General features: G+C 38.5%; 1 protein-coding gene across 1 annotated transcript; it reads left to right on the top strand.

The window, feature by feature from the left end:
• The first annotated feature begins 170 nt into the window (after positions 1-170).
• Positions 171-24,212, top strand: LOC140242437 (nose resistant to fluoxetine protein 6-like). The gene is made up of 15 exons (XM_072322172.1): positions 171-423; positions 1,351-1,499; positions 3,083-3,164; positions 4,098-4,200; positions 4,473-4,711; positions 5,168-5,350; positions 6,293-6,386; positions 7,064-7,156; positions 9,373-9,532; positions 16,538-16,617; positions 17,913-18,014; positions 19,157-19,307; positions 20,982-21,168; positions 22,595-22,737; positions 23,894-24,212. The coding sequence occupies exons 1-15, from the start codon at positions 171-173 to the stop codon at positions 24,020-24,022; spliced, it is 2,148 nt and encodes a 715-aa protein (XP_072178273.1). The 3' UTR covers positions 24,023-24,212.
• Positions 24,213-24,758: the final 546 nt, after the last annotated feature.

Below are 24,758 nucleotides of genomic sequence, written 5' to 3'. Positions count from 1 at the left end.
ACTATCCTCATCCCCTTGGATATCGAACTGTATATTTGATAAAAGGGAAAAGAAATAACTTAAGACACTGATCCCTGTGCTGTTGTGTGGAGTAGGCCTTTAGATCTGATACAAGTTTTATCCATTGTTACCATTCCAGCAGAATTTGATTGAAGTCGTAACGAGCAAACATGGACCTCAGGAAAACCCACGCACACAGCTTGCGACCAGTCTTCAAATTGGCAATGCCTACCTCTGCCATCCTCTGCCTACTCTGCTTGTCCATCCATGGCACATTGGCTCTGCTGCCCCCAAGGATGGCTGGTGATATAATGACCGGAGACCACCTCAACTTCCGTCCGTACGTCAAGGGCAGCGTCTCCTCCCAGTGTCAGACAGACCTGCGGGGAATGTTTCTAATGGGCACTGAAAACCTCATGAAAGGTAACCCTGTTCAATGTCACATATCTCTTTATCCCAGAATACATCATTTTCGACATGGAAATGTGTAATATAGCTTCGTTTGGTGTTGTCCCAGAGCACGTAATCAGGGAATAATTTTCCTGGTATCGCATCACAATTTGCTATGCATTTTTACACCACTGCTACACAAGCTATTAAACTTTCGTGTAGCAATTTTCTTCCATAAAAGTGTACAGGATACCAATAGAAATTTTGTTCAGCAGCTGAAATTGCTAGTCAAAATTGAGTTGGAAAAGTATTCCCTGCATGATTACATGTGAAACAGCTTGATTATGAGGACATGTTGATGTCCTTGTGATAATTAATTGTCAAAACATAAGTGTTTCATGGTAAAAAATGACTGAAATGTACTAATATGCATTCCAAAATTGTCTCATTGATTCTGTTACTGTTCAAAAAGGTAAGAAAAAAAAATACCCTTGTTAAAACTGTTTCCAAATTTAGTAAACAGCCAAGAATTCTATTATTTGAAAAAGTACCAATGCACGGTGTAATACATGTGTACCCTTTTCCTCTTGTCCCATTGAGAGAAATATGCAACTAAAATATATGTTGTGTGGTATATTGTTTGTATGTGTCTCTGTGTCAGTCAGTGTAGTGGGTGAAAGATGACTTCAGGGGTGGATCCAGGAATTCCTTAAAGTGGGGAGGGGGGCCTTTACAAAATTAAGGGGGGGGGGGCGCAGGCACCTCCTTTTTTCTTTTTATTTTTTTGTTTTTTGTTTTTTGTTTTTGTTTTAACAAAAAATAAATGGGGGGTGCGTGCCCAATGTGCTCCTCCCTGGATCTGCCACTGTATAAAATTCCTGAACAGGTTGTATGGAATTAAATATTCAGAACTTCCATTGTGTTCAGGTAGGGTCTTGTGGTGTTCATTTAATTGTCCAGTTGTCGACTCAATCGGTAAGCCAGCAGCTGGGATGGTGGTAGGAGACTTCACCTGGCTTGGCCACTTTGATGAGTGCTCCAGCATCGAAGGATTCCGGTACTGTCTGAGCACACTCAAGCTCAATATATCTGTGACTGTTTCACATGTGGTGAGTAGAAATTGATCTATATTTAGCCTACTATTGGAGTTAGTGCTCCTGGTAGTATCAAATCTAGGTTTTTATCTTGGAGGAATTTAAGAAGTGTACATCCTTCAACTAAATTGGCATTTGCATGAACTTGATTATGAAATCAGTCTTTGACAGGAGATTAAAAGGTTTTTATGGCATTAATTTTACATCTATTATAAATAAACTTGTTCATTTGTAAAGTGTTGCCATTTGCAATTCATTTCTATATTTGAATTTTAGAACAGGGTGAGATATTTTAGGGTGTGTTCGAGCGCTCTCCTAAAGCAAACTAGATGTCTATACCGTACCGTACCCGCGCCAGAGGAATGCTCCTAAAGTGTACCGTACCGTACTGTACCGAGCCAAAAGTGGACGACTTCCCAATGTGCTCCAAAAGTGTACCAAAGCGTACCAAAAGTTCGCTGTAAAGCATGCGCGTATCATGCACATACGTCACAATGCAAAAACATCGTTCTCTTTGTTCGGGACAGCTGCAAGTAGTTCAAGCGTCAGGTGGATGACATTCTTGCTACAAAATGCGTGACCTTTTCTAAAAATAACTCGTGAGGTACGCTTTCCCGACAGAGCGCTCGAACGCTTCAAATCTGGCACAGTTTGGTACGGTACGCTTTGATTCAGTTCGCTTTGGTTCGCTTCAGAGCGCTCAAACACACCCTTAGACTCCACATACAAATATCTTTGAGGTAGGGTGGGGGGAGGGGGAGAATACTAGTATACTAGTTGCTCGTAAGCGGCTGCTGGCATTTGTCTCCTTGCCATTATGCAGCATGTGTTTAGCAAACATGCTACCAGACATCTCACAATTTATGAGCTGCATAATGACTTGCATGAAATGGCCAAATACGGACTTTAACCCCTGCCATTGTTGGGAGAAAATGATCATGTGACCTTCCCTTGAGGCGTCACCACGTGGTTGTTTGTATGGTGTCAGAAATGTATACAAATGTACACCATCTTCGCTGGTATGAGCACACAACTTAATTGTGGGGTGTTCATGTGTGTGGGTGTGTGTGTGTGTGTGTGTGTGTGTGTGTGTGTGTGTGCTTGGCTGATTGCTTTACTCTGTGTCAACAAGAATTTTTTTTTTGGATAAAATCTGCAACAGACCAAAAGAGGTCCTAAAACTGCAGTTGAGTACAGGAGGGAGTTCATTTTATCAATAGTAAACTTCTTGGTTATGAAGTTTGTATGTTCATACATAATACCATTATCATACATGCACTATACATATATGCATATACACACATACATACATGCATGTATACATACAGACAGACAGTACATTTATGTATACAAACACATACATATCAAACCACAACCTTTGACTCATAAACAGTAATTGCAATACGAGAGAGAGGGGGGGGGGGGGAGGGAGGGAGTGAAGTTTGGTATGCACAGAAGTTATGACAGAAGGATACTAATGTACACATGTAAGTTTGATTTCCTCAGTTATACATATTTGTGGTCATATGTTTTGTATGTTTTTGTTTAATGTTGATCATTCAATTATAACGTATCCTATTCATGCTATTCTGTAATAGGCTCCAGTGGTTTCTTGGGGTCTGTGCATTCCAGAATCTTGCTCCGATTTAGATGTACTCTCATCACTGGAGTACCTCCTAGGTGAGCTAATTGTCTTTTAAAGGTTCAGAAACTTTCTGTCTTCCAAGCCTTATCTAATATCTTATCCTCTTTATCCCAAAAGTATGTAAGATTCCTTAATTGACAGAGCAATAAAAAAAAAAAAAACAGATTGATACTCTATTGCTATTAGGATATATTTAGTGTCACATCATACTTGCGGAATTGTCTTTCATTCAAACTCATCTGAGATAGGTAGAGATTTGTCATTGCTGGTCCACCACTCTGGGAGCCTTGATGTTAAAATGTCTTACCAACCCGTTGAGGATGGGCTGATTTTGCTATAACACACATTTCCCATAGATACCTGCCTGAGTATACTCAGGACTCGTCCTCGATGGGTTAAGATGTCTTAAGGGTATAAAACATTGTTCTAAGAAGGGTTCAAAATTCATCTTCCATCATTTGGAATTTGCTTGCAATATTATTAAATCAAAGGGGTCTACCAAAAAACTTGTCTGGCTGATGTGATTTGCCAGAATGATAGATGTTTGGGAGTATTTTGAGATAAAAAAATGTAAAATACCTTTGAATGTAGTTCACTACTTTTGTTTGTGAATGAATTTATAATCTAGTGCAAAAACTGACAAACCCCAAAATGCAATATGTTTTAGCCAGAACAATTTCAAAACAATACTGAAACCATCCAAATACAAGATGAAAAGTGGAAACTGATGACAGGAGTATACAGAATGATGCATCAGCAAGTAAAAACTTATATTTAAATGTATGACAGAATCATTGAACTAATTAAGCATTTGAAATGTGAAGTAACCAACTATGCCAATAGCCATTTTTGCATCCTAGTCAGTTCCTTTCATTCATGTACATATCTAGGGTGTGAATCTGTTCAATGCTGTATGGAAAGCTCCATTTTGTTTTTGTATTTGTATTTTCATTTTTTTTTCTTTGCAGCTGAAGTGCAAGCCCCTTTCAACACATCTGTTGTGACTGCTACAAATGTGGTGTGTGCAGAAGATCCGCCTGCTCCGTATGATGGCGGCTTCATTGTAACAGTGTAAGTGAGGTGCAAGGAAAAACCATGGATGGCAACTTACTATCTTCAGACTTGCTTAACAGTCTTCTGATACATATATCCTGACAGGTCTGAATATATGTGTTTGATGTGTTTATGGCATACATTTTGATATTCTAAAAAAGAAAAGGAAAAAAAAAATCGACATGCTAGGCCTATATGTATTTGCTATATAGTTTGAGAGAGTTCCAAATTTTGAGAAGATTTTGACACCACAGAAACAAAAACTCATCTACATTTAATGTTTCCTACAGACTGTTGTTGGGACTCATTGGTTTATTGATGATAATGGGTGCCCTGCTGGATAAGACGCTGAAGTCGGTTGATTACAAACCCACGGCCACGTCACAGAGAGTCGTCATCAATTACCGCGCCGGGACTTCTGGTACCAACGTGCACCAGAGGGCGATAGACTCCGGCGCAGAGTTCAGTCCCGGTAGCGATGCCGACCTGGGAGAGCCCGAACAGGTGGAACAGAAGGAAGTACCAACAGGTGAAGACTGCAGAGATTTTATGCTAATCCAGTCAGAAATTGTTTCACTCACCTGAGCCAAAGGCTCAAGCGAGCTAATGTGATCATTCATGTTATCAATCATTTAATTGTTTCATGTTATTCGTGAAAAACATAACCTCCTCCCTTGGTGGAAGTAATGGTATTGAATAGTCTCATTTTCACTAAACTTGGCAGTTAGTGTCGCCTGGGTGGTAAAATATATACCTGTGATATTTGCACAAATTGGCACCAATTGACAGTGTGCAGCATTGCTTACATATAATTGTGACATCACATGTCTTGCATTACCATTATTTTGAGTGCACATTTTGCAACAATAATCACTAGATGAGATCAGTGGCAATCCATTGAAATTTTGTTGCTCATTGAAGGCGTCTGTCAAATTCGTAGTACTTGTAACATTTCATATTGAAATTTGTGCTCGTCTTATTGAAGAATGCGCCCGGGCGTGGCATCAGTTTCTGCTAAGCTTTGCCGTCAACCTCAACCTGGCCAAGCTTATGAATGCCAAGACCTCCGATAGCAGCATCAGCTGTCTGAATGGGATAAGGGTCATCAGTATGTCATGGGTCGTTCTGGGTCACACGGCATCTTTTGTCCTCGGCACATCCATCGTCGGTGAGAGTTCCCCCTTCCTTGAATTTTTCTCTTTGTCAAGTCTGGCAATGACCTGAAGATTGCCAGTGTCATATGGCTTTAAAGAGAATTTCTGAAACCTTTCAATGATTTTCACTCGTGGGACAAGTCATCGCGGAACTGTAACAATATATATTTATATGTTCAGATGTGATATATCTTAAAAAGTTTTATAGAAATGATTGACTGGGCAACCAGACACCAGATTGTACGAATACCACTTTTGTTCGTTTGTTTATCTTTTCCTCAAACTAGGTTGATTAAGAAAGACGATTTCAATGATAAGTGACACATAAAAATCATTGCATGGTCATTATCTAATTCATCATTATGTAGAGTGCAATTTTGTCATAAATTAGTAACATTCCAGTAAAAACAACCAATCTAGTTGCTCTTTTTAAAAGTCCAAAACAAGTAAAAGAAAGGATGGAAAATCCCCGTGAAGAATTGGCAAAAGAGCTGTATGCATAAAGAAGAATTTGTCTCTTTATCAAGCAAGATAAATTGAAATTCACTGGAACAGTTACATAATTTCCTGTTTCACATATGCATGGATTTTTGCAACTATTTGGTTTCCACATCAATTTTCAATTTGATGGGAAGTACAGTACAGGCCAGAGGTACGCTACCATAATTTTTGAAGGATTATCTGGTGGAGAAGATTTGAATGAAAGAAAGATATTATTCAGAGGGGTGATGGTTCAGGTGTGAGATTCTTCTTTGGAAAAAAGGAACCAGTGGGACTTGAACATATCATCTACTGCTTTCTGGGCAGCAATGCTACAACCAGGCTGTCCCTGGTTGCCAGCAGTGACGCAAATTAACAAATTTAATTTGTAGAGGGAGACAAATTGAAGAAACTCACACCTGAAGATCTTTGCTTGTTTGCTCAATATGAGAATGGTGCTATCTCTTTCCAAACAGGTAACCCCCTAAATACGCTGAATGCCTTTTCTGGCTTTGGCTTCCAGGCGATTGGTAACGCTTTCTTCTCAGTGGATTCATTCTTTTTTCTCAGGTAATCCATTCTCAGGTATCACAATTCACATTGCAAATGTGAACAACCTTGCAAGTCTACTATATTTGACATACACATGCACCACAAATTTGAAGTTCTCTCTCTTTTGATGAAAAGCCTTCATGCAAAAGTCCACACTGACTGCACCGTGAATATATTACTTCAGCAGTAGCATATCATATATTGAACATGTTCAGTGTGAGATCAACAAAATTATATTACCTACAATTTTCCTACAACCAGTGCTTATTTGTTCAGCTTTTGCTCTGTAGCCTTTACTCATATGCCAGAAAAGAAACTGGTAATGCAAATTGTATGGATCTAATTACATCTTTTCTTTTTTTTGTCATTAAAGGCAAAGGATATTCTAGTAAATAAATGATGGTTATGCTACATAATGTTTCAGTTGATACCTTGCAACTCTTTGCAGTGATTTTACTCATACATCAAGAAGAGAGAGAGAGAGAGAGAGAGAGAAACAGACAGAATGATGATGGTCATTTTTGGGCCAAAGTAAATTGATATGCATTACTTTAAGTTTTGAGAAGAAGGTTTGGCATTATTTTCAACATGTTCTTTTCAGTTTTGCGTTTATGAACACTGATGTCACTCAAAAGACTGCAATGCATGCTAAACCTAATTGACTGTGTGGTGCACTGTGTCTCTGTTCTTTTCAGTGGCTTACTTGTTGCTTACCTGACACTAGGGAGAATGGCCAAAACCGACGGCCACATTCCATGGCTGTGGTTTTATGTTCATCGTTACTGGAGGTGAGAGGTTGCAAGAGGGCAAACTAGAATGAAGCCCCAAGCAGTATGCACTGCATCACGTGTGGTTTTTCATCAAGTTCTGAACATGATTTACTTGTATCATTTGATTGAAACCGCTACCCTTTGAAAAATGAAATGGATGGAAATTTTAGCTGTACGTGATCATCTTGATTCAACAACTGCATCAGCCGATGAAATATCAAAGGTTTATGAATATAAAAATATTCTAGTTTCCAAACTGATATTTTCACACTGCTTTACACAATATGTTGCAACAAGTTTAAGTTTTCTAAACTTTAGAGATAGGAAAGTGATGAATGATTTGAATGTGATTCAACTATTATCCTCCAAAATTATCAACCAAAATTTCAAAGTAATTTTTTCTACAACTATTCCACCATTTGTTTTTATATCAGAGAAAGATTGAATAGATCTCTTTTATTTCATTAAATATTCACAAAACCAGATATAAATCTTAGCAAAATTGCCAGTTGAGAGAGGAACAGAAACTTTTATTTTTATGCCTCCGCCACGAAGTGGTGCCGGAGGCATTATGTTTTCGGGTTGTCCGTCCGTCCGTCCGTCCGTCCTTCCGTCCGTCCGTCCGTCCGTCCGTCCGTCCTTCCGTCCGTCCGTCCGTCCGTCCGTCCTTCCGTCCGTCCGTAATGAATTTTGTGGACAAGGTAACTATCAAAACCTGTTGAGGTATCCTAATGAAACTTGGCATGTATGTGTATTAGGGGGTGAAGTTGTGCCTATCAACTTTTGGGTGCACATGCTCAAGGTCAAAGGTCAAAAGGTCAAGGTCAAATACATAAAATTTCACTTTTTCCACCATATCTACTGAATGCCTGAAGATATTTTCTTGAAACTTAGTGTATACATGTATTACCAAATTAAGATTCTCTGGTGAAAGTTTGGGTCATGAGGTCAAAGGTCAAAGGTCAAAAGGTCAGGGTCAAATACATGAAATTTCACTATTTTCGCCATATCTATTGAATGCCTGAAGATATTTTCTTGAAACTTAGTGTATACATGTATTACCCAATTAAGATTCTCTGGTGAAAGTTTGGGTCATGAGGTCAAAGGTCAAAGGTCAAAAGGTCAAGTAAAAATATCAAAACTTCTTTTTTTTCTCCGTGCCTTGGAAAATTGTTCAAGGTATCTTCATGGAACAAAGTATATACATGTACTGACTGGAAGTGATTATCTAGAGAATGTAGGGTTCATGGGGTCAAAGGTCAGGGGTCAAAGGTCAAGTGCAACACTTCAAAATTTTACTATTTCCCTCATATTTATGCAATGCCAGCAGGGTTATTATTTTTTTACACTTGGTGTATGCATGTGTAACCTAATAGAAATTCTCTGGAAAGTTTTTTTTTTTTCTTCTTTTTTTGCCTCAAAGGTCAAAAGGTCAAAGATCAAGTGAAAGTGCTGAACTAACTTTTTCCTCCGTATCTCCGTAAGTGGCTCAAGTTATCTTGAAACTTAGTACATATCGTCAGTTGAGAATGATAAGGGCGTTAAGTTGTCACAAAACCCATAGTGTTCAAGATAACTTAACACCCTTCTCATTCTCAACAGACGATATTATGCATGTTCTACCTGAAAGTGATTATCTTATGAATTTTAGGGTCAAGGGCCAGATGAAAATGGTAACAATTTACTATTCAATTCAGAAATTGCACTTTTTCTCCACACCTGTACCTTGAAAATTACTCAATGCCTAAATGTATGAATGGGTCAAAGTCAAGTTAAAGTCCTTAAATCCCTAGATACATGCTCTCTTATTCATCCAATTAAACCTAGGTCAAGGAAGGTGAACATTCAAGACATTTGTGACAAACTTGTCATTTCAATATTTTGCCAATTTTGTGAAAATGTAATCACACATTGTCCACATGTACTATCTAGACCTATTGGAAAAATCATGCATTATGGCGGAGGCATACCAGTCGCCAAAGCGACATTTCTAGTCTAATATGTCTTGCAAGTTAAAGAATCAGTTATGTAGGCTCTGACTACTCTGCTACAGAAAACAACAATCACACCATGAACAACAAATCATTCTTTTTTCTTTTTTTAATTTACCTTATCAAGCAATTGTAATGAATCGTTAAAAACTAAAAAGGTACAGCACGAAAACACTTAAATATGGTTTCTGGATAGGTTAAAAAATAGTCACTCATTTCTTCCTTGACTTTAACTTGCTTCAGACTAACCCCAGCACTGGTTATGACCATGCTGATTCAGATGTACATAAGGCCCTACCTGGGCAGTGGACCAATCTGGCAGGTCCAGGTCCATGATGTTTACTGCCCTAAGGACTGGTGGACCAACGTTCTGTACATCAACAACATAGTCGGCTCGGGCGCGGTGAGTGCAGTAAAGCCATGCAACTTTTAAGTCAAATGTTTAGTCCCTTTACCCTGACAGGACTGCCAGCTTAAAATCCCGTTGATATTGCAAATGAACATATCGTCGCCGGTCACATGAACCGACGAATCACTCGATTTTGGGTCAAATTTTCGATTTTGAGATTTTCAATCATTTCGATAGTAGACATTCCATACTACATATTCTGAAATTCTCAGTGTGTAATTCGGTGTAATTTTTACGTAGTTATCACTTTTGTAGAAGTATGTAATTCCATTTGTGAAAATTATTTGTTTTCCCCATAGATGCGTGTGTTAAACAATCAGGCGATTCGACGGTTCGGTGCGCATTGACTTGTGTGTAGTTTTTGAGATTCAACAGTTCATTGACCGCGCGCACAGTGCGCGTACTATGTAATACATGCGTTGACAATGACAACGCTCAATGTACATGTACATATGGACACACATGGAAAATGACAACGTTCTTTGCAGACCGAAAATACATGCATGCAGCTCTTTGACGATTTCCCGCTTATTTGTTAACAATACAATTCGATAAAAACTTCACAAGTTAGAGCAAGAATTAAAGTCTGATGTACTACAAAAATAATTGGAAATTATAGACATGAAAGTGTAGCAACCATAAGTCAAAAATGGGTTAACTTCAAACGCGATTTTCTCGAATTGTCATTCTTACGCAAACCTGAGGGATTCGTCGGTTCGTGTGATCGGCGACGATATGTGACCCTGCATGCATCACAAAATCAACACTTAGTCGCCAGTCATGGATTTTTAGTTAGGGACAGACTCTGAAAGAGCAGACTCTATGCTTTAAAATAATGTATAACTCAATTCAAATGGACTCCCCTAAACCTATCTAAATACTGGAAAGAAAGCATACACTCTGGAAAAGTGTGAAGTGAGAAAAGAGGCTCTGAAGTAGAGGGTCTATTCAAGTGCTTAATCTTTACCAAGCCGTGCTAGCTGTGCGATGAAAGGGACAAAACACAGGATGTAAACCACCCCAGCAACAACAATGAAAGGATTATTAGGTTAAGCTGAAATTGAGCATGTGCTATAAACACATTCTGTCCATGATTAATACCAACTTTACAGCATTAGCATTATCCTTTCAAAAGCTATTAGACTTTAAAGGGAGAAGTGTGCAAAGGATTTCAAGAAATAAAAAGGGGCCTCCAAGACATACCTTATCATTCTACTCTCCCCCTAAAAAGGTTTGTACAAAAACTGCTGAAAACACACTTTCCCGTTGATGTTATCACAAACTAGAGAATAATGTAGACAAAGGATATAGCTCTTTCAGAAAATATGAACAACTCAAGATTGACACTGTTGGCCCATTTCACCCTTTTTGAGCCCTCACGAAAACTCAAGGGGTGCGACTTGTTGCTGGTTTTGTGATGCACGGTTACATATTGCCCAGGAGACTGAATGAGTTTAATACCTTTGTGTGCTTAATACAGACTGGCACAGAAAACCCCATAGCATTGTACACACTGTCTAAAGTCTCTGACACAGAAAGGGTTAAATACTTTGACAGGCAATGCACTCCTCAAGTTCATGTTTCTGGTGTGCTTGGATGAAGCCTATCTTTTTCCATTCAATAGTTCAGGTATTTATGAATGTGCAAACAAGTTGGACACATTCTTGGCAGAGAACAATTTTGTCACAGTATATCAAATATGTTAAGAACATCATTAACTGTTTTTCAACACGATAAGATTTACATTTCTGTTTTCATCCTTTTTAGAGGTATGTTGTGTCATTCCATATGTATTCTGATGATAGTCGACTCATATTTCAATTTCTTTGCTGCAAATCTGTATTTAGTTGCTTGTGATTCAAAAGCAATTGTCACCATCATTGTACTGTCTCTCTTAAAAAAAAAAAAAAAAAGCTTTTCTCATTATTGGCAGCAAAAGCTCATGTCTCTCATGCTATTCAATATTAAAAGATGCTCTAGCTAGCTCCATGAGTAGTTCACATTTCACAAACCATCAATGCTTTAGTGTAGTCCCATCAAATGTGCATGCTTCATCACCTCTGATCAGAATGACAAAGTTTTCATGACATTAGTGGTCTGTCAACACTTCCCTGGCTGCTGTAGTGGCATTTGCTAAAAGTCCCATGATTTGACCGACAGGTTTAAGATCTAGACAGCTTACCATATCGTAGAAATGCCACGCAGTCCCTCATAAGGACCTGGGTGATAGAATTATCATTAGCAGGATTACATGATCCTTATTATTGACAGTAAGTTGCAGGACATCTGTGCTGATTGGCATGAAGAACACAAGCCAAGCCAAACGATGTCCCAATCCTGGAATGAAACGCAGTAAGAGTTGATTAATTGGTCTTAGGGGGTGTCATAAATCCTTGAACTACACATACTATATTATACCTTTTCCAATTCATTCCCATCTTTGTCTTTTGCACAATCAACTGCATTCTCTAAAGTACTGTCTTCCAAAGTATTTCGTTACAGCCGATTCTTTCATTGGTGGCCTTTCCTAAATCTTTAATCAAAGTAAAACATGTGGGGTTTGTGCACTAATGGATTTTATGGTTAGTCTGGAAGACCCATGAAAGTTCTAATGAAACTTTATCTCAAAGAAAATCTATTTGTCTGTCTTCTGTCCGAAATTGATATTTATTCATCTCTCATCAATTTTCATGTGATGTAGTGGAATACTAAACAAATCAACCCAATAATTATGGTAGTCTAACATTTAACCTATCATATCTCAAGATAGCACCGTTGTGTGTTTGTAATCTTGTTATGCTATGGTAACAATTCAGTGAAGCATACTACTGTATAAGCTGTTATTTTTGTGAGGGTTTAATTTTCGCGAATTTCACGAATCTCAGTTGGACCGTGAATTTAACAACACACGAAAATGTCACCATATGCTAAGATAGTAGTGCACTTATGCAGACCTCTGTGTCAATTCGCAAAAACAGTATCTCGCAAAAATGTCCGTGACCTCCTCATTCGCGAAAATATCTGTACATGAAAATAACAGTGTATACAGTATGTCAATCAGACTTAGTCCATTGAGCTTGGGTTCTAATAACTCATCAAGTTTTATCAATCTCTACACTGTCCACGTTGTGCCCAAGAGATGGTGCTTCACGTTACTATTGCCACTGCGCTGGACGTTATTGTGATAGTTTGCGATGAAGCACCCAACATCACACAAAACATCCCAACTGTAATCTGAATGCAAAGCTTACCTGGGCATAATGATGCCATTTGAATTCATTTAGCAGGGGTGCACTGCACACCGAAGATAATTGTGCATGCATGAATGAAGCAAGCCAGCACACATCCTTGAGTACAGATACCAAATACACTGCACCAACATGACAGCCACAAACGCACATTCAGGACAAAAAAAAAAAAAAAGTGCATTCCCAAAGAAGCTTACTCGTTCTGTGTAACACCAAACAATTTACTGAGACAATTCTTTTGTGATCTGAAAATAATCATGCCAAGTTGGAAATGTGCCAGTGTTGCTTACTTTATGATCACTGCCTTTTTATGTCATTTATGCGTGTTTCCCATACTCGCCTAATCATCTGCCAATCAGCTTATCTTCAACCGAGATATGATTCCTGTGTATATCAAATATTTCATCAACATTGTTTTTCTTAACATGTTTGCACCCTGTGAGTTTTCTTCTCATCAGTACACTTAAAACCAGTGATGTGAGATGGTTTAGATTTTCACAGTGGTTCATCATTGATGCATTCTTGATAATTTGTCCGTACCGCACAGACTGTTCTTTGGCTGTGAATTCTATTCTGATTTTATGTCAGTCTATTTCCTTATTTTTCAGCCACTATATAATTCTCTCTTCTTGCTGTCTCCCACTCCTTTTTTGTTTACTTGAATATAACTCCAAGTAGAGGTGGGCTATAGAGGGTCAATTTTTGGTCACATTTTCAGAACATGCTCATCACACCTTAGTTTGATGACTTTGTGCCTACTGACACCATTTTTGAAAAAAAGAACGAAAAAAATGCGAAATCCAGGGTGCCCCGGCCAAAATCGTTAAAAATCCAAGATGGCCGCCGTTTCGGCTTAAAAAAGACATTTTTTGCTCTAACTGGGCTATTTTTTGGTCAATTGTGATGGTTTTGGTGTCTAAACCCATGTTTTAGGGGTCAAGGAAGTGGATTATAATAACAATTTTAGTGTAAAACCAGATCTTCCAGATAATACTAACCTTTTTCCCATATTCAAGGTTAGATTTTCCTTGTCCTTTACCCCTACCCCAACCGCCATTTTTTGCACTTTTTTCTGTATTTTTTTTTTCAAGTCGTGTTGACTAACATACTCTTAATATCAAGTTCTAGCTATCAATCTGGTGTTTTCTACCAATAATACAGCAAGTTATACACAAATAACTTACGTTATACGTGTATGTGTCATGCAGGTACCGGTATGTGGCTGGTGCATTCAGGATGCATGGTCACTGTGAAGCCAGTGGCTACACTTTATGGTATCTGCTTTATTAACATTTGGTCTTTAGACGTGTAGTCATACACTGTATTGTACAGTTCTACTGTAACTTTCAGTCACAGAGAGTGAGATGATGACTCTACCATTATGATGCTATAGATGTGAGGAACATACATTGTACATAACATTTGTTTGCCATAGAACTGGTTGGATAATCACTCAAATGCTATCAAATTTCCCATGAAACGTGAGGACTCCTGCTTTATAAAAGTACAGCAATATACCATACATGGTAGGGAAAAGCAGCCATGAGAAATAAGGGACCAAGTGGTGATGGAGAAACACAAAAACTAGGCTAAAAGATGAGAAAATGACTGAGTTATGGTAAAAAATGTGTTTTCTAGGCAAGATGGCAGATACAATGTACATCATCCAGTCAAGTACCTTTGTGCAGGACAATTGGCATATATATAGAAGGCTTATTCAAGTCATTTTACAAAACTGTACACCTATACAGTAGAATTATACACTTTGACTAATTGTTAAAGTGTAATGACCAAATGTCAATGGGCACCATAAAGCAGATACAGTATTAGCACTGTATGTACAGTTACCATGCATCCTGAATGTACCAGCCACATACCGGTATCTGCATGACACATACACATAAAACGTAAGTTATTTGTATATTTCTTGTTGTATCATTGGTAGAAAATACCAGATCGATAGCTAGAACTTGTTATTAAGAGTATGGTAGATAACATGACTTTAAAAAAATACAGAAAAAAGAGCAAAAATGGCGGGTGGGGTAGGGGTTAAAGGACAAGGAAAATTTAACCCTAAATATGGGAAAAAGGTTAGTATCATCTGGAAGATCTGGTTTTACACTAAAATCATCATTATATTCCATTTCCTTGACCCCTAAAACATGGGGTTAGACACCAAAACTATCACAATTGACCAAAAAATAGCCGAGTTATAGCCAAAATTGTCTTTTTAAAGCCGAAACGGCGGCCATCTTGGATTTTTAACGATTTCGGCCGGGGCACCCTAGATTTCGCATTTTTTTCGTTCTTTTTTTCAAAAATGGTGTCAGTAGGCACAAAGTCATCAAACTAAGGTGTGATGAGCATGTTCTGAAAATGTCACCCTCTATAGCCCACCTCTACTCCTTGATTTGACAGGCTTTCATATATGTGTGTGAATTCATTATCATGCACTGTTCCTCATTCCCATCTGCATATCATGCTGCTGATACGTGTGGATGTAGTTCTTGTGTAGCAGACAGATGTCCTGTATTCTCTACCCCTAATAGGTTTGAAAAGTGAGAGAACATTGATTACAGGAAGCTGTCCCAGAAAGTTCTTGTTATACTCCTAAGTCAACATCTACCTTAGATAACACAAATGATCATGCTTTCCAGACTTGTGCAATATTCCTGTTCTATGAAGAAGAAAAAAACAGTGAATGACCTTTAGATGCTGCACATCATGATATAAGTACTCCACGTATCTTTTTCTTTTTTTTTGGGGGGGGGGGTGGGGGGTGGTGGTATTTGAACTGTAGAGGATATCTTCAAATATTGTGTCCTGCCATATATTGACCAAAATGCTATGAATTCATATGTATTCATGGGGGAAAAAAAGCATCCACACTTTCTTTTTTAAAATTGTCCATGTTCTTGAAACCTTTTATGACACTTTTAAGGTGATTGTTTTTTGTTTTTTGTTTGTTACATTTTGATACTCTGCTAAGCGGGAGATTAAGTCATTCATTAGCTATCTGTTACATTTCAAATGTTGACTCCGTTAAAAGTTGCCCTCAAGACTCATTTGTTCATAACTGCTTTCTAGTAGAATTGTACATTATTTATATATTATTTTTTCATCATTATTGTTTCATTCATTTTCATATATGTGTGTGTAATGATTTTTCTGTTTCATTATTCACTTTTCCTACTGCACCTTGAGCATGTTAGTCATGTGGAATTGGCGCATTATAAGTACCCGGTATTATCATTATTATTATTATTATTATTATTATTATTATTAGTTACTGCATTACACTAACCTGCATTGTGCTTTAGTTAGAAAAGGTACAGAGATCTGAATGATTTTTCTTATTTAAGCAGATTCCTGAACAAGATATACATTAGTTATGTTCCTTTCAACGGATAATGAATGGAAATATGAAATATGTAATGACTGAATGAAGACATTTACATAAATAGAAAGCTCTGTTTATAGCATGATATATCTGAGTTCATACCCACATTTTCTTCTGTTAAGATTCCAAAGACAGCTTCAGATCTTAGTGTACATTCCTTTGAGCTTTTTACTGACTTACGGTACCAACATTCCATGAGTATTGTATCTGTATCAAACCTCTGGGCCTGCAAACTCTTGGACTGCTTCCATAATCTGTATCCTATACTACTCAAATGCTTTTGAACAATACTGTATTATGACACTGTCATAACTATTAATGCAAGTTATGATATGTTATCTCACTGTCCAGTGTATAGGATGGGTGTGGTATCTGGCCAATGATATGCAGTTTTTCATCATCAGTCCCTTCCTCCTGATACTCCTCTATCGGTGAGATTTTCTCCTTATTCTTTTTGACCATTCATTTGATATTCTTGGCAAACAATATCTTTGGGCAAATCTTTCTTGTGAATCATTTTTAATTTAATATCCATGAGATGAATACGTCACTTCAGTCAGATCACTGTTTTTTACTCTGATGGCATAAATTGCTCAAATCAAGATGATTATCTTTACATTCTGTTATCGGACTGTTTTATACTGTAATACCCGAAATGTTCATGTGCATGAAAATTTTGTTAGGAGAGGGCTGGCAGGGATAGTAAGGTACATGCATAGGCTGAAAATGATAAAGTTGCAGTTTTCTTTTACATCACAATGTTATTCCTTCAAGAACAAAAAAAAAAAACCCACAACAACAACAAAATGAAACTAATAAAAGTACAATCTTGGGAACTGTAGGCGTACATCATTGAGCAACACCTACTTTGCAAAGATGGGACTGATCAAAAGCCCCCAACCACCACCACCACCACCATCACTACTGGTTCTACCACCATCACCACTATCACCATCAACACCACCACCACCGTCACCACCACCACCACCATCACCACCACCACCACCACCACCACCACCGTCACCACCACCACCACCACCACCACCGTCGTCACCACCACCACCACCACCATTACAAACACCCTCCCCATTACCCTCCCCATTGCCAACACCCTCCACTATACCACCACAAAAATCATCACTACCACCAACACCACCGTCACCACCACCACTGTCACCACCACCATACCACCACCACCTCACAACCACGACCTCACCTCCTCCACCATTACCAACAACACCTCTACCATTTCTACCACCACCTCACCACCACCACCACCACAATGGCCACTACCACCAACGCCACCGTCACTACCACCACCACATCACCACCAGCTCACACAGCCACAACCTCACCACCACTACCATTACCAACACCACCTCCACCATTTCTACCACCACCTCACCACCACCACCACAATGGCCACTATAACCATCACCACTATCACCACCATCACAACTATCACTACCATCACCACTATCACTACCATCACCACCATCTCAAAGCCATGACCTCACCACCACCAGCACCACAATCACCACTGCCACCACCACTACCTTTGCCACCACACCATCACCACTGCTACCACCAATGCTACCACACCATCGCAATCACCACCACAACCACAACCACCACCATTTATCCAGCTTACTTATGCTGTTTGATTCACTGATATCAATGTACATGTATTCTCTTTGCTACATGTACATTACCCTTTGACTATCAGGAAGCCAATCCTAGGGTTCCTCTGTCTGGCCGCTCTCTCTGCAGTCAGTGTCATTGTCACAGGTATCATCATGGCAGTCTACCGCTATGAAGCCGTCCTGATGTAAGACATCCCAAACACTGGTCTTATTTCTTTTAAACTGCTCAGCAAATGACAGTGTATAAGCCAGTTCGGAGTTAGCTCATGGGCACGTTGGTCCGAATGACATTTCTTTTTTTTTTCAGTCGGTTAGGGGCACTTCACTCTTTTGAGAGCGACATAATGCGTAAGCTTTACGTAACAATTTATGGAATTCATTGATCATGTTCAAACAAAGAATGAACTTGGGTAGACCAGATGACCAGAATGATCCATCAGTTAACACATAAAAAAGCATCCATTTCATTATTTTGCATTTAATGTATTAACAATCTCTTTCTATTGATGTTGCCAAAGACCACTTTTGCTGTCAGGTGGATGTGCTGGCAAGCAACATTTATAAGGATTACATGAATATTACATCACAGATGCTTATTCCAGTGAATTTAAAAACCAACATGCCTGTTGGTACGAATGACCTTTCTTGTGCTCATGCGCAAAGTTGAACTGCAAATTGGCTTATTCTCCAGTAGTTTTCTGTTCGTATTATTAGCTGTTGTGCATTTAAGCTTCACAAGAAGGACCTGTAGTGTGTGATAAACAAGCCAAGCATTAATGTGATTGATGGAAAATTTGTGAAATGATAGATACAATCAAGTGTTGGGGTATGTAAAGAATGTTGTTAGTTTCACTCATGAATGATTAGGAAAAATTACTATATGGTTTGTTTTCCCTTTCTCGAAAAATGCTGTAACATACAAATAGACCTGAAACCGTGCAGCTAGTTTGTCATAGCAGTCGGATTAGGATAGAAATTTTGGAACACCTTAATAGTCTTAATTTTACTTGGTTGCAAAGGCTTCAAGTAAATTACTTCCTTCATCATTTTGCATCACATCTGTTCAGAGTTAATTATCTCTGTGGTGCGAATTCTGTGTGAAGAGTTTTCCACTTATGCACTCTGCGAGTGACCAGTGATAGTCGGAATATCATTTATAATGTACAGTGATTCACATATGATAGGACAACAATTACCAACAACAACAAAATCATCTTGATATAGACAGACTTAGAGGTTATGAAAATAATTCATTTGTTTTGTTTGTACAAAAGAAACCAGCTCATTACTGCAGAGCATTTATGGCTGGTCTTGCCATTCTCCACAGGGATTTACTGAATCCGCATTTAAACATGCAGCATCCATTCCAGACGACGATTTATGACAAGCCGTACTGCCGCATTGCCCCCTATCTGGTCGGCATGGCGATGGGATACTTCCTGGAGAAGTTCAGAAACAGGGATCTGAAGCTTCATCCCGTATGTATAGAGCAAATACTGGTTTATTGAGCTTCACATTGACACAATTTTTAAGATGGACATTGCTGAGAAACCAGAGCAAAAGGATTGTTTGAAACAAATTAATTTTTATATTTTTGTGTTAGCCGCTGTCAGAAATTGAGCACTGGTTGTTACAGGAGAATGAAACCCAAATGATATATGTGATTTGAGTTGATAGAGAAATATTAGTAGGATCAGGCAGTGAAGTTTGAGGAAAATCAGACTATTTTACCACTGCCTTCTGGAAGAGGTTAGCCAAGTGCTCTTTTATTGTGCTAAAAAAAATGAAAATATCGTCGTTGGTCACACGAACCGACGAATCCCTCAGGTTTGCGTAAGAATGACAATTCGAGAAAATCGCGTTTGAAGTTAACCCATTTTTGACTTGTGGTTGCTACACTTTCATGTCTATAATTTCCAATTATTTTTGTAGTACATCAGACTTCAATTCTTGCTCTATTAAACTTGTGAAGTTTTTATCGAATTGTATTGTTAACAAATAAGCGGGAAATCGTCAAAGAGCTGCATGCATGTATTTTCGGTCTGCAAAGAACGTCATTTTCCATGTGTGTCCATATGTACATGTACATTGAGCGTTGTCATTGTCAACGCATGTATTACATAGTACGCGCACTGTGCGCGCGGTCAATGAACTGTTGAATCTCAAAAATTACACGCAAGTCAATGCGCACTGATTCGTCGGTTCGGTGACCGCGCGTACTAGTACGCGCGGTCACCGAACCGTCGAATCGCCTGATTGTTAAACACACGCGTCTATGGGGAAAACAAATAATTTTCACAAATGGAATTACATACTTCTACAAAAGTGATAACTACGTAAAAATTACACCAAATTACACACTGAGAATTTCAGAATATGTAGTATGGAATATCTACTATCGAAATGATTGAAAATCTCAAAATCGAAAATTTGACCCAAAATCGAGTGATTCGTCGGTTCGTGTGACCGGCGACGATATGTTCAAATACCTTTTCTTGACATTGTTTTCCAACTGTGACATCACAAATTGCTGGGGTCTTCATATCCAGCAATGGCTGTACTGAAACTTTAAAAATTCATAACTTTTTACTAGAGAAACTTTAAAAATTCATAACTTTTTACTAGATTATCTGATTTTCCCAAACTTCACTAAGAAATGTGTTCTGCTAATATTTTTATGCACACAATCCACATACATGTTCGGAATTCATTCCTATGTAAATTACCTTTTAGAAGCAAAACAAATTGTGATAAAATCAGAAGAAGTCAGGAATGTGATACGTAAGGTAGACAGATGAATCTGAAATGTTTTTTCTCTTCTCAAAGTAGATAGATTTCCTCTGCTTACAAGTAGGACGATAGTTTGGATGAAATGAGTGGTTTTCTGTGAACAGACTTTTTTTTGTTGTTGTTGATCGGCAAAAGGACCGTTACTACATCATTTTGGGTGGGATAGGTTTTCAATGTTAGAAAAGGTTTGATCCACTTTGGATTGTATGCATCCACTACAGCAAAATTTATATCACGCAGAAGGTGCAGATGTTGATTCATGGCATAATGTGAAAAGTCTCGAAACGCATTGTTTGAAAAGATTCGATTTTAGTCTGATAGTGTTCACATAATGGTTCATGCACCTCTTTTCCCCTTGACAGATCCTGGTGTTGGTAGGCTGGATGGCTGCCACGGCACTTGGTCTGGCGTTGGTGTACGGGCTGTACGGGTACTTCCACAACCACCCAGCCACAGTGTCCGGCAGTGCAGCCTACATGGCCCTGTGTCGGCTGGGCTGGTCAGCCTGCCTCTGCTGGGTGGTCTTTGCCTGCAGGTTTGGCTATGCAGGTGGGTATCCTCCTGTCCTCTCATACCTCCTGGTCAAGAATGTTATCATTTCCCAGTCTCTCAAAACAGGGTTTGCAGTTTGCATGATCATTATTGTCATCATTGTCTCCTTCTTTTAATGTATTGTATGATGTTACATGTATATTAGATTGTTGGGCATATGGACAAGCAAGGATTAAAGGCCATTGTTTACCCTATCATGAAACTGTTTTCTTACGATATGATATTGTTAAATTCACATGAGGACATGGCTATGAAGTTAACCTCATGTACAGTCTAAATATTTCAACATTCAAAAGCTTTAAAAAATTCATTTTGCTCCACTTGTTCACAGAGGAGACTCTTTAGATAGGAAACTAAACTTCTTTTATGTAACACTTCAGCACTGTTTTTTGTCACTTTGTATGTCATGATCGATTGTTTTATCCCTAAAAATGGTATTGTGAAAAAATGCTGACCTATGTGCTGACCAAAATGTCAAGATCATGTAGGTCCTTGATAAGATGACACATCCTAGAAAGGATGCATAGTGTACCATAAAACTACCCACCAGATATATGAACTGCTTGGAATTCTCAGGAGAATCTAAAGTTTGCTTTTTCCAACATTATACCCCAGTTCTTAAGTCTTCACTGGCTACTAGTGTCTAAAAGAGTAGAATTTGAAAATTTTGCTCCACACATGGAAAGCAGTTCATTCTTTGGTTCCATGACAATAGCAAAACCTTGTCTCAGAATATGTTCCATAGCAGAAATGCCTGCTCTTGCAATGATAAACAATTAACAGTCCAAAGAACTGTCTCAACTCTTCGAGAAAAGGCTTCTATTTCTGCAGCCACATCTCTGTGAAATATGATCTGCCACTGAGGATCCTATCGGCAGGTTCCACAGAAACATTTAAAAAGAATCTGAAGTCTTATAATCATCATATGTCGTTTCATTCACACTATAATTCATTATGTCCTTCTGTGTCTCAGAATGTGTCTCAAGATTGATTAGGTGCACATCATGAGACTGACACCCACGAGTTATACAGCCCATGAGTCATAAAGCCCATTAGTCATAAAGCCCATGAGTCATACAGCCCATGAGTCATACAGCACATCAGTCATACAGCCCACAAGTTCGACGCCAAACAAACAAGGCCCGTGAAACCGACACATTAAGCCCCTGTTGTATCTCTCAAACTCGTGGGCTGTTTTTACCTGGTGTCAAACTGTGGGATTTATTTACATGTACCTAGTTTCGAACTCACGGGCCGCATGACTCATGGACCTGTTTTTCAATGTTGAACTTGTGTGCTGTATGACTCGTGGGTGTCGGTCTCGTGGGATGACCCTAATTGATTGTTTTATGGCACAATACAAATGCTCATTTATTACCCTTACACCAAGAGGATTTCATACATTTGTTGCAAACTTTTCCAGGATGGGTGAATGATTTCCTGTCATGGGAGCTGTGGATACCAATGAGTCGGGTCACCTATGGAGCCTACCTCCTCCATCCTATCATCATAACAACCTTCCAGTTCAATTTCCGTAACACCTACTACATCTCCATGTACACGCTGGTAAGAAAACTGTGATCTCCTCAGTCGTGATATGGCAAAACAATGCATCCACCTGCAACTTCTTTCTCAGTAAATCGAGTTTGTTTCAGAGTGAGATTACTCTGTAACAATTGAAATATGGTGACTAAGTCAATTTTCTTAAATTTTCAACATACATCATATGCTGTTTTACCATCTCATGCCCGTCCTGTTGGAAGTGGGCCACAAATTTATCTGTGCCTGTGATATCAGTGTGTGTGTGTGTCATGGTCAAGTTATCTTTTGAATGTGATGTAATCTGCACTCCTGTTATAAAAACATGGTTATAAACAAATTTTGGAGATGAAGAAGTAAAATTGTAGACATCTTTATACGCATTATTTGTTTGGATATAACAAAATTTTGATATAACAAAAGAAAACTGCCTGTCCTGAGGACTTTGTTATAACAGGAATCCCGTCTACTTAATTTAGAACCCTGTTGCATAAAAGTTATGATCAAACGTAAGTCAATGAATACTCAATGCTGATTGGCTGATACCTGACTTTACGTTGCATGCATCTTTTTTACGCAACAGGGCTCTAGATTTATGAATTATTCTGAGATAGTAGGGAGGAATAGAAGCAGCATATTGGCATAAATATTTCCTGACTAAGCAGTTTGGGCCCCCAATAATGTAGAAATGAAATGTACAAGATTTGTTGCATAGAATTTCAGTGAATTTGGGCTGGGTTCCCACTAATACGTAGTTCCTGATTAATTGGGCAGGTAGTAAATGTTCCATGAATTTTCATAATTTAATGCTTATTCTGCTGGTAATGTCCGAGTTCCTTATTCCTTGAGAGAAAAAAAAATGTTCCACGACATTTTGCTCCTGCGACATTTGCTCCTATGAAACATCTGCATGCTAAGCCAAACATAAATTCTACCCACAAACATTACCCTAACTCTAATCCTAGTCCTTACATCAAACTAAACCTAAAACCCTGTCTCAGCCCTAACCCATAATCCTAAAGTCCTTGGAGAAAATAAGACCAAAGTAATTGTCGCAGGAGCAAATGTTGTCATCTGGAAAAAAAGAAAGCATCCCACTTACTCAATACTTTGTTACATTTTCTCTGTAATTGTTTAGTGATTACAATGTATCTTATTGTGTCTTTATCTCACCCCCGTGCAGGCCTTTGAATTTACAGGAATATTTGTTCTGGCATACTGTGGAGCAGTGCTGATGGGGCTGTTCATCGAGTTCCCGATGGCAAACCTGGAAAAGATGATCATTCCCTCTGGCCAGAAGAAAGCAAACTAAAGCCATCGCAGTTTGTCCACAGAATGAATGGCTGGCTGGATGGATGACATATTGGACAACAGAATTGTCAGAGAGAAATCAAGAAACTAATCATTGCCTTTCACATCCCTTCATGTTTATAATCACCGCTGGTTGCCCTCTATCATTCTCAATTGATAATTGACATGTTTTTGCGCTTTTCCTGCCATCTCATTTTCTGTACAATGTACCTCTTCTATATCTTATTTTGCTGCCGTAGCAAATTTGTAGAGAAGTCGTGGAAATGATAAATTGTGTTCAAATTTCCAAAATTTCCAGTGTGTGTGTGTGTGTTAGGTAGAATTCATATTAGGCCTCATTCATAGAATCAATATGACAGAATTTGTTCGGAAAATGTGTGTTGACAGTTTTGTTACGCAAATTATGTCTGAAATAATAATTATGTGGTTTTTAGAATGTTTTTGATAAATAGATTAATTATTGCCGACAATTGAAGAGTACTGATATGCTGCACCAGAATACGGTAAACATTTACTGCAGTCATTTATTGGAAAGGAAACTGGAATATAAGCCTCCAATACATGTACACAGAAACCCTGTTATGAGGAGCATGGATATGACATTTCATTAGGAGATAACTTCTTGTATTTATCATGGCCCTGTTTTATGAAGAGTTATAATTGATTATATAGTTGATTTCTTTCATAAGTCTGGCAGCCTGTGTGGTAAGAAAATTTATAATCGATTATATCTTTTG

Source organism: Diadema setosum, chromosome 19 (assembly GCF_964275005.1).
Source record: "Diadema setosum chromosome 19, eeDiaSeto1, whole genome shotgun sequence".
NCBI classification, from domain to species: Eukaryota; Metazoa; Echinodermata; class Echinoidea; order Diadematoida; family Diadematidae; genus Diadema; species Diadema setosum.
The sequence above is the reverse complement of the archived record's forward strand: the minus strand, read 5'-3'. Positions and strand labels throughout refer to the sequence as shown.

What these genes read in the sequence shown, in the direction of transcription:
- LOC140242437 (XM_072322172.1), top strand. Translation starts at nt 171, where the DNA reads ATGGACCTCAGGAAAACCCACGCACACAGCTTGCGACCAGTCTTCAAA. An exon ending in GGGATCTGAAGCTTCATCCC is followed by an intron (nt 19,308 to 20,981) that starts GTATGTATAGAG and finishes TCCCCTTGACAG; the next exon opens with ATCCTGGTGTTGGTAGGCTG. An exon ending in CTGCAGGTTTGGCTATGCAG is followed by an intron (nt 21,169 to 22,594) that starts GTGGGTATCCTC and finishes AAACTTTTCCAG; the next exon opens with GATGGGTGAATGATTTCCTG.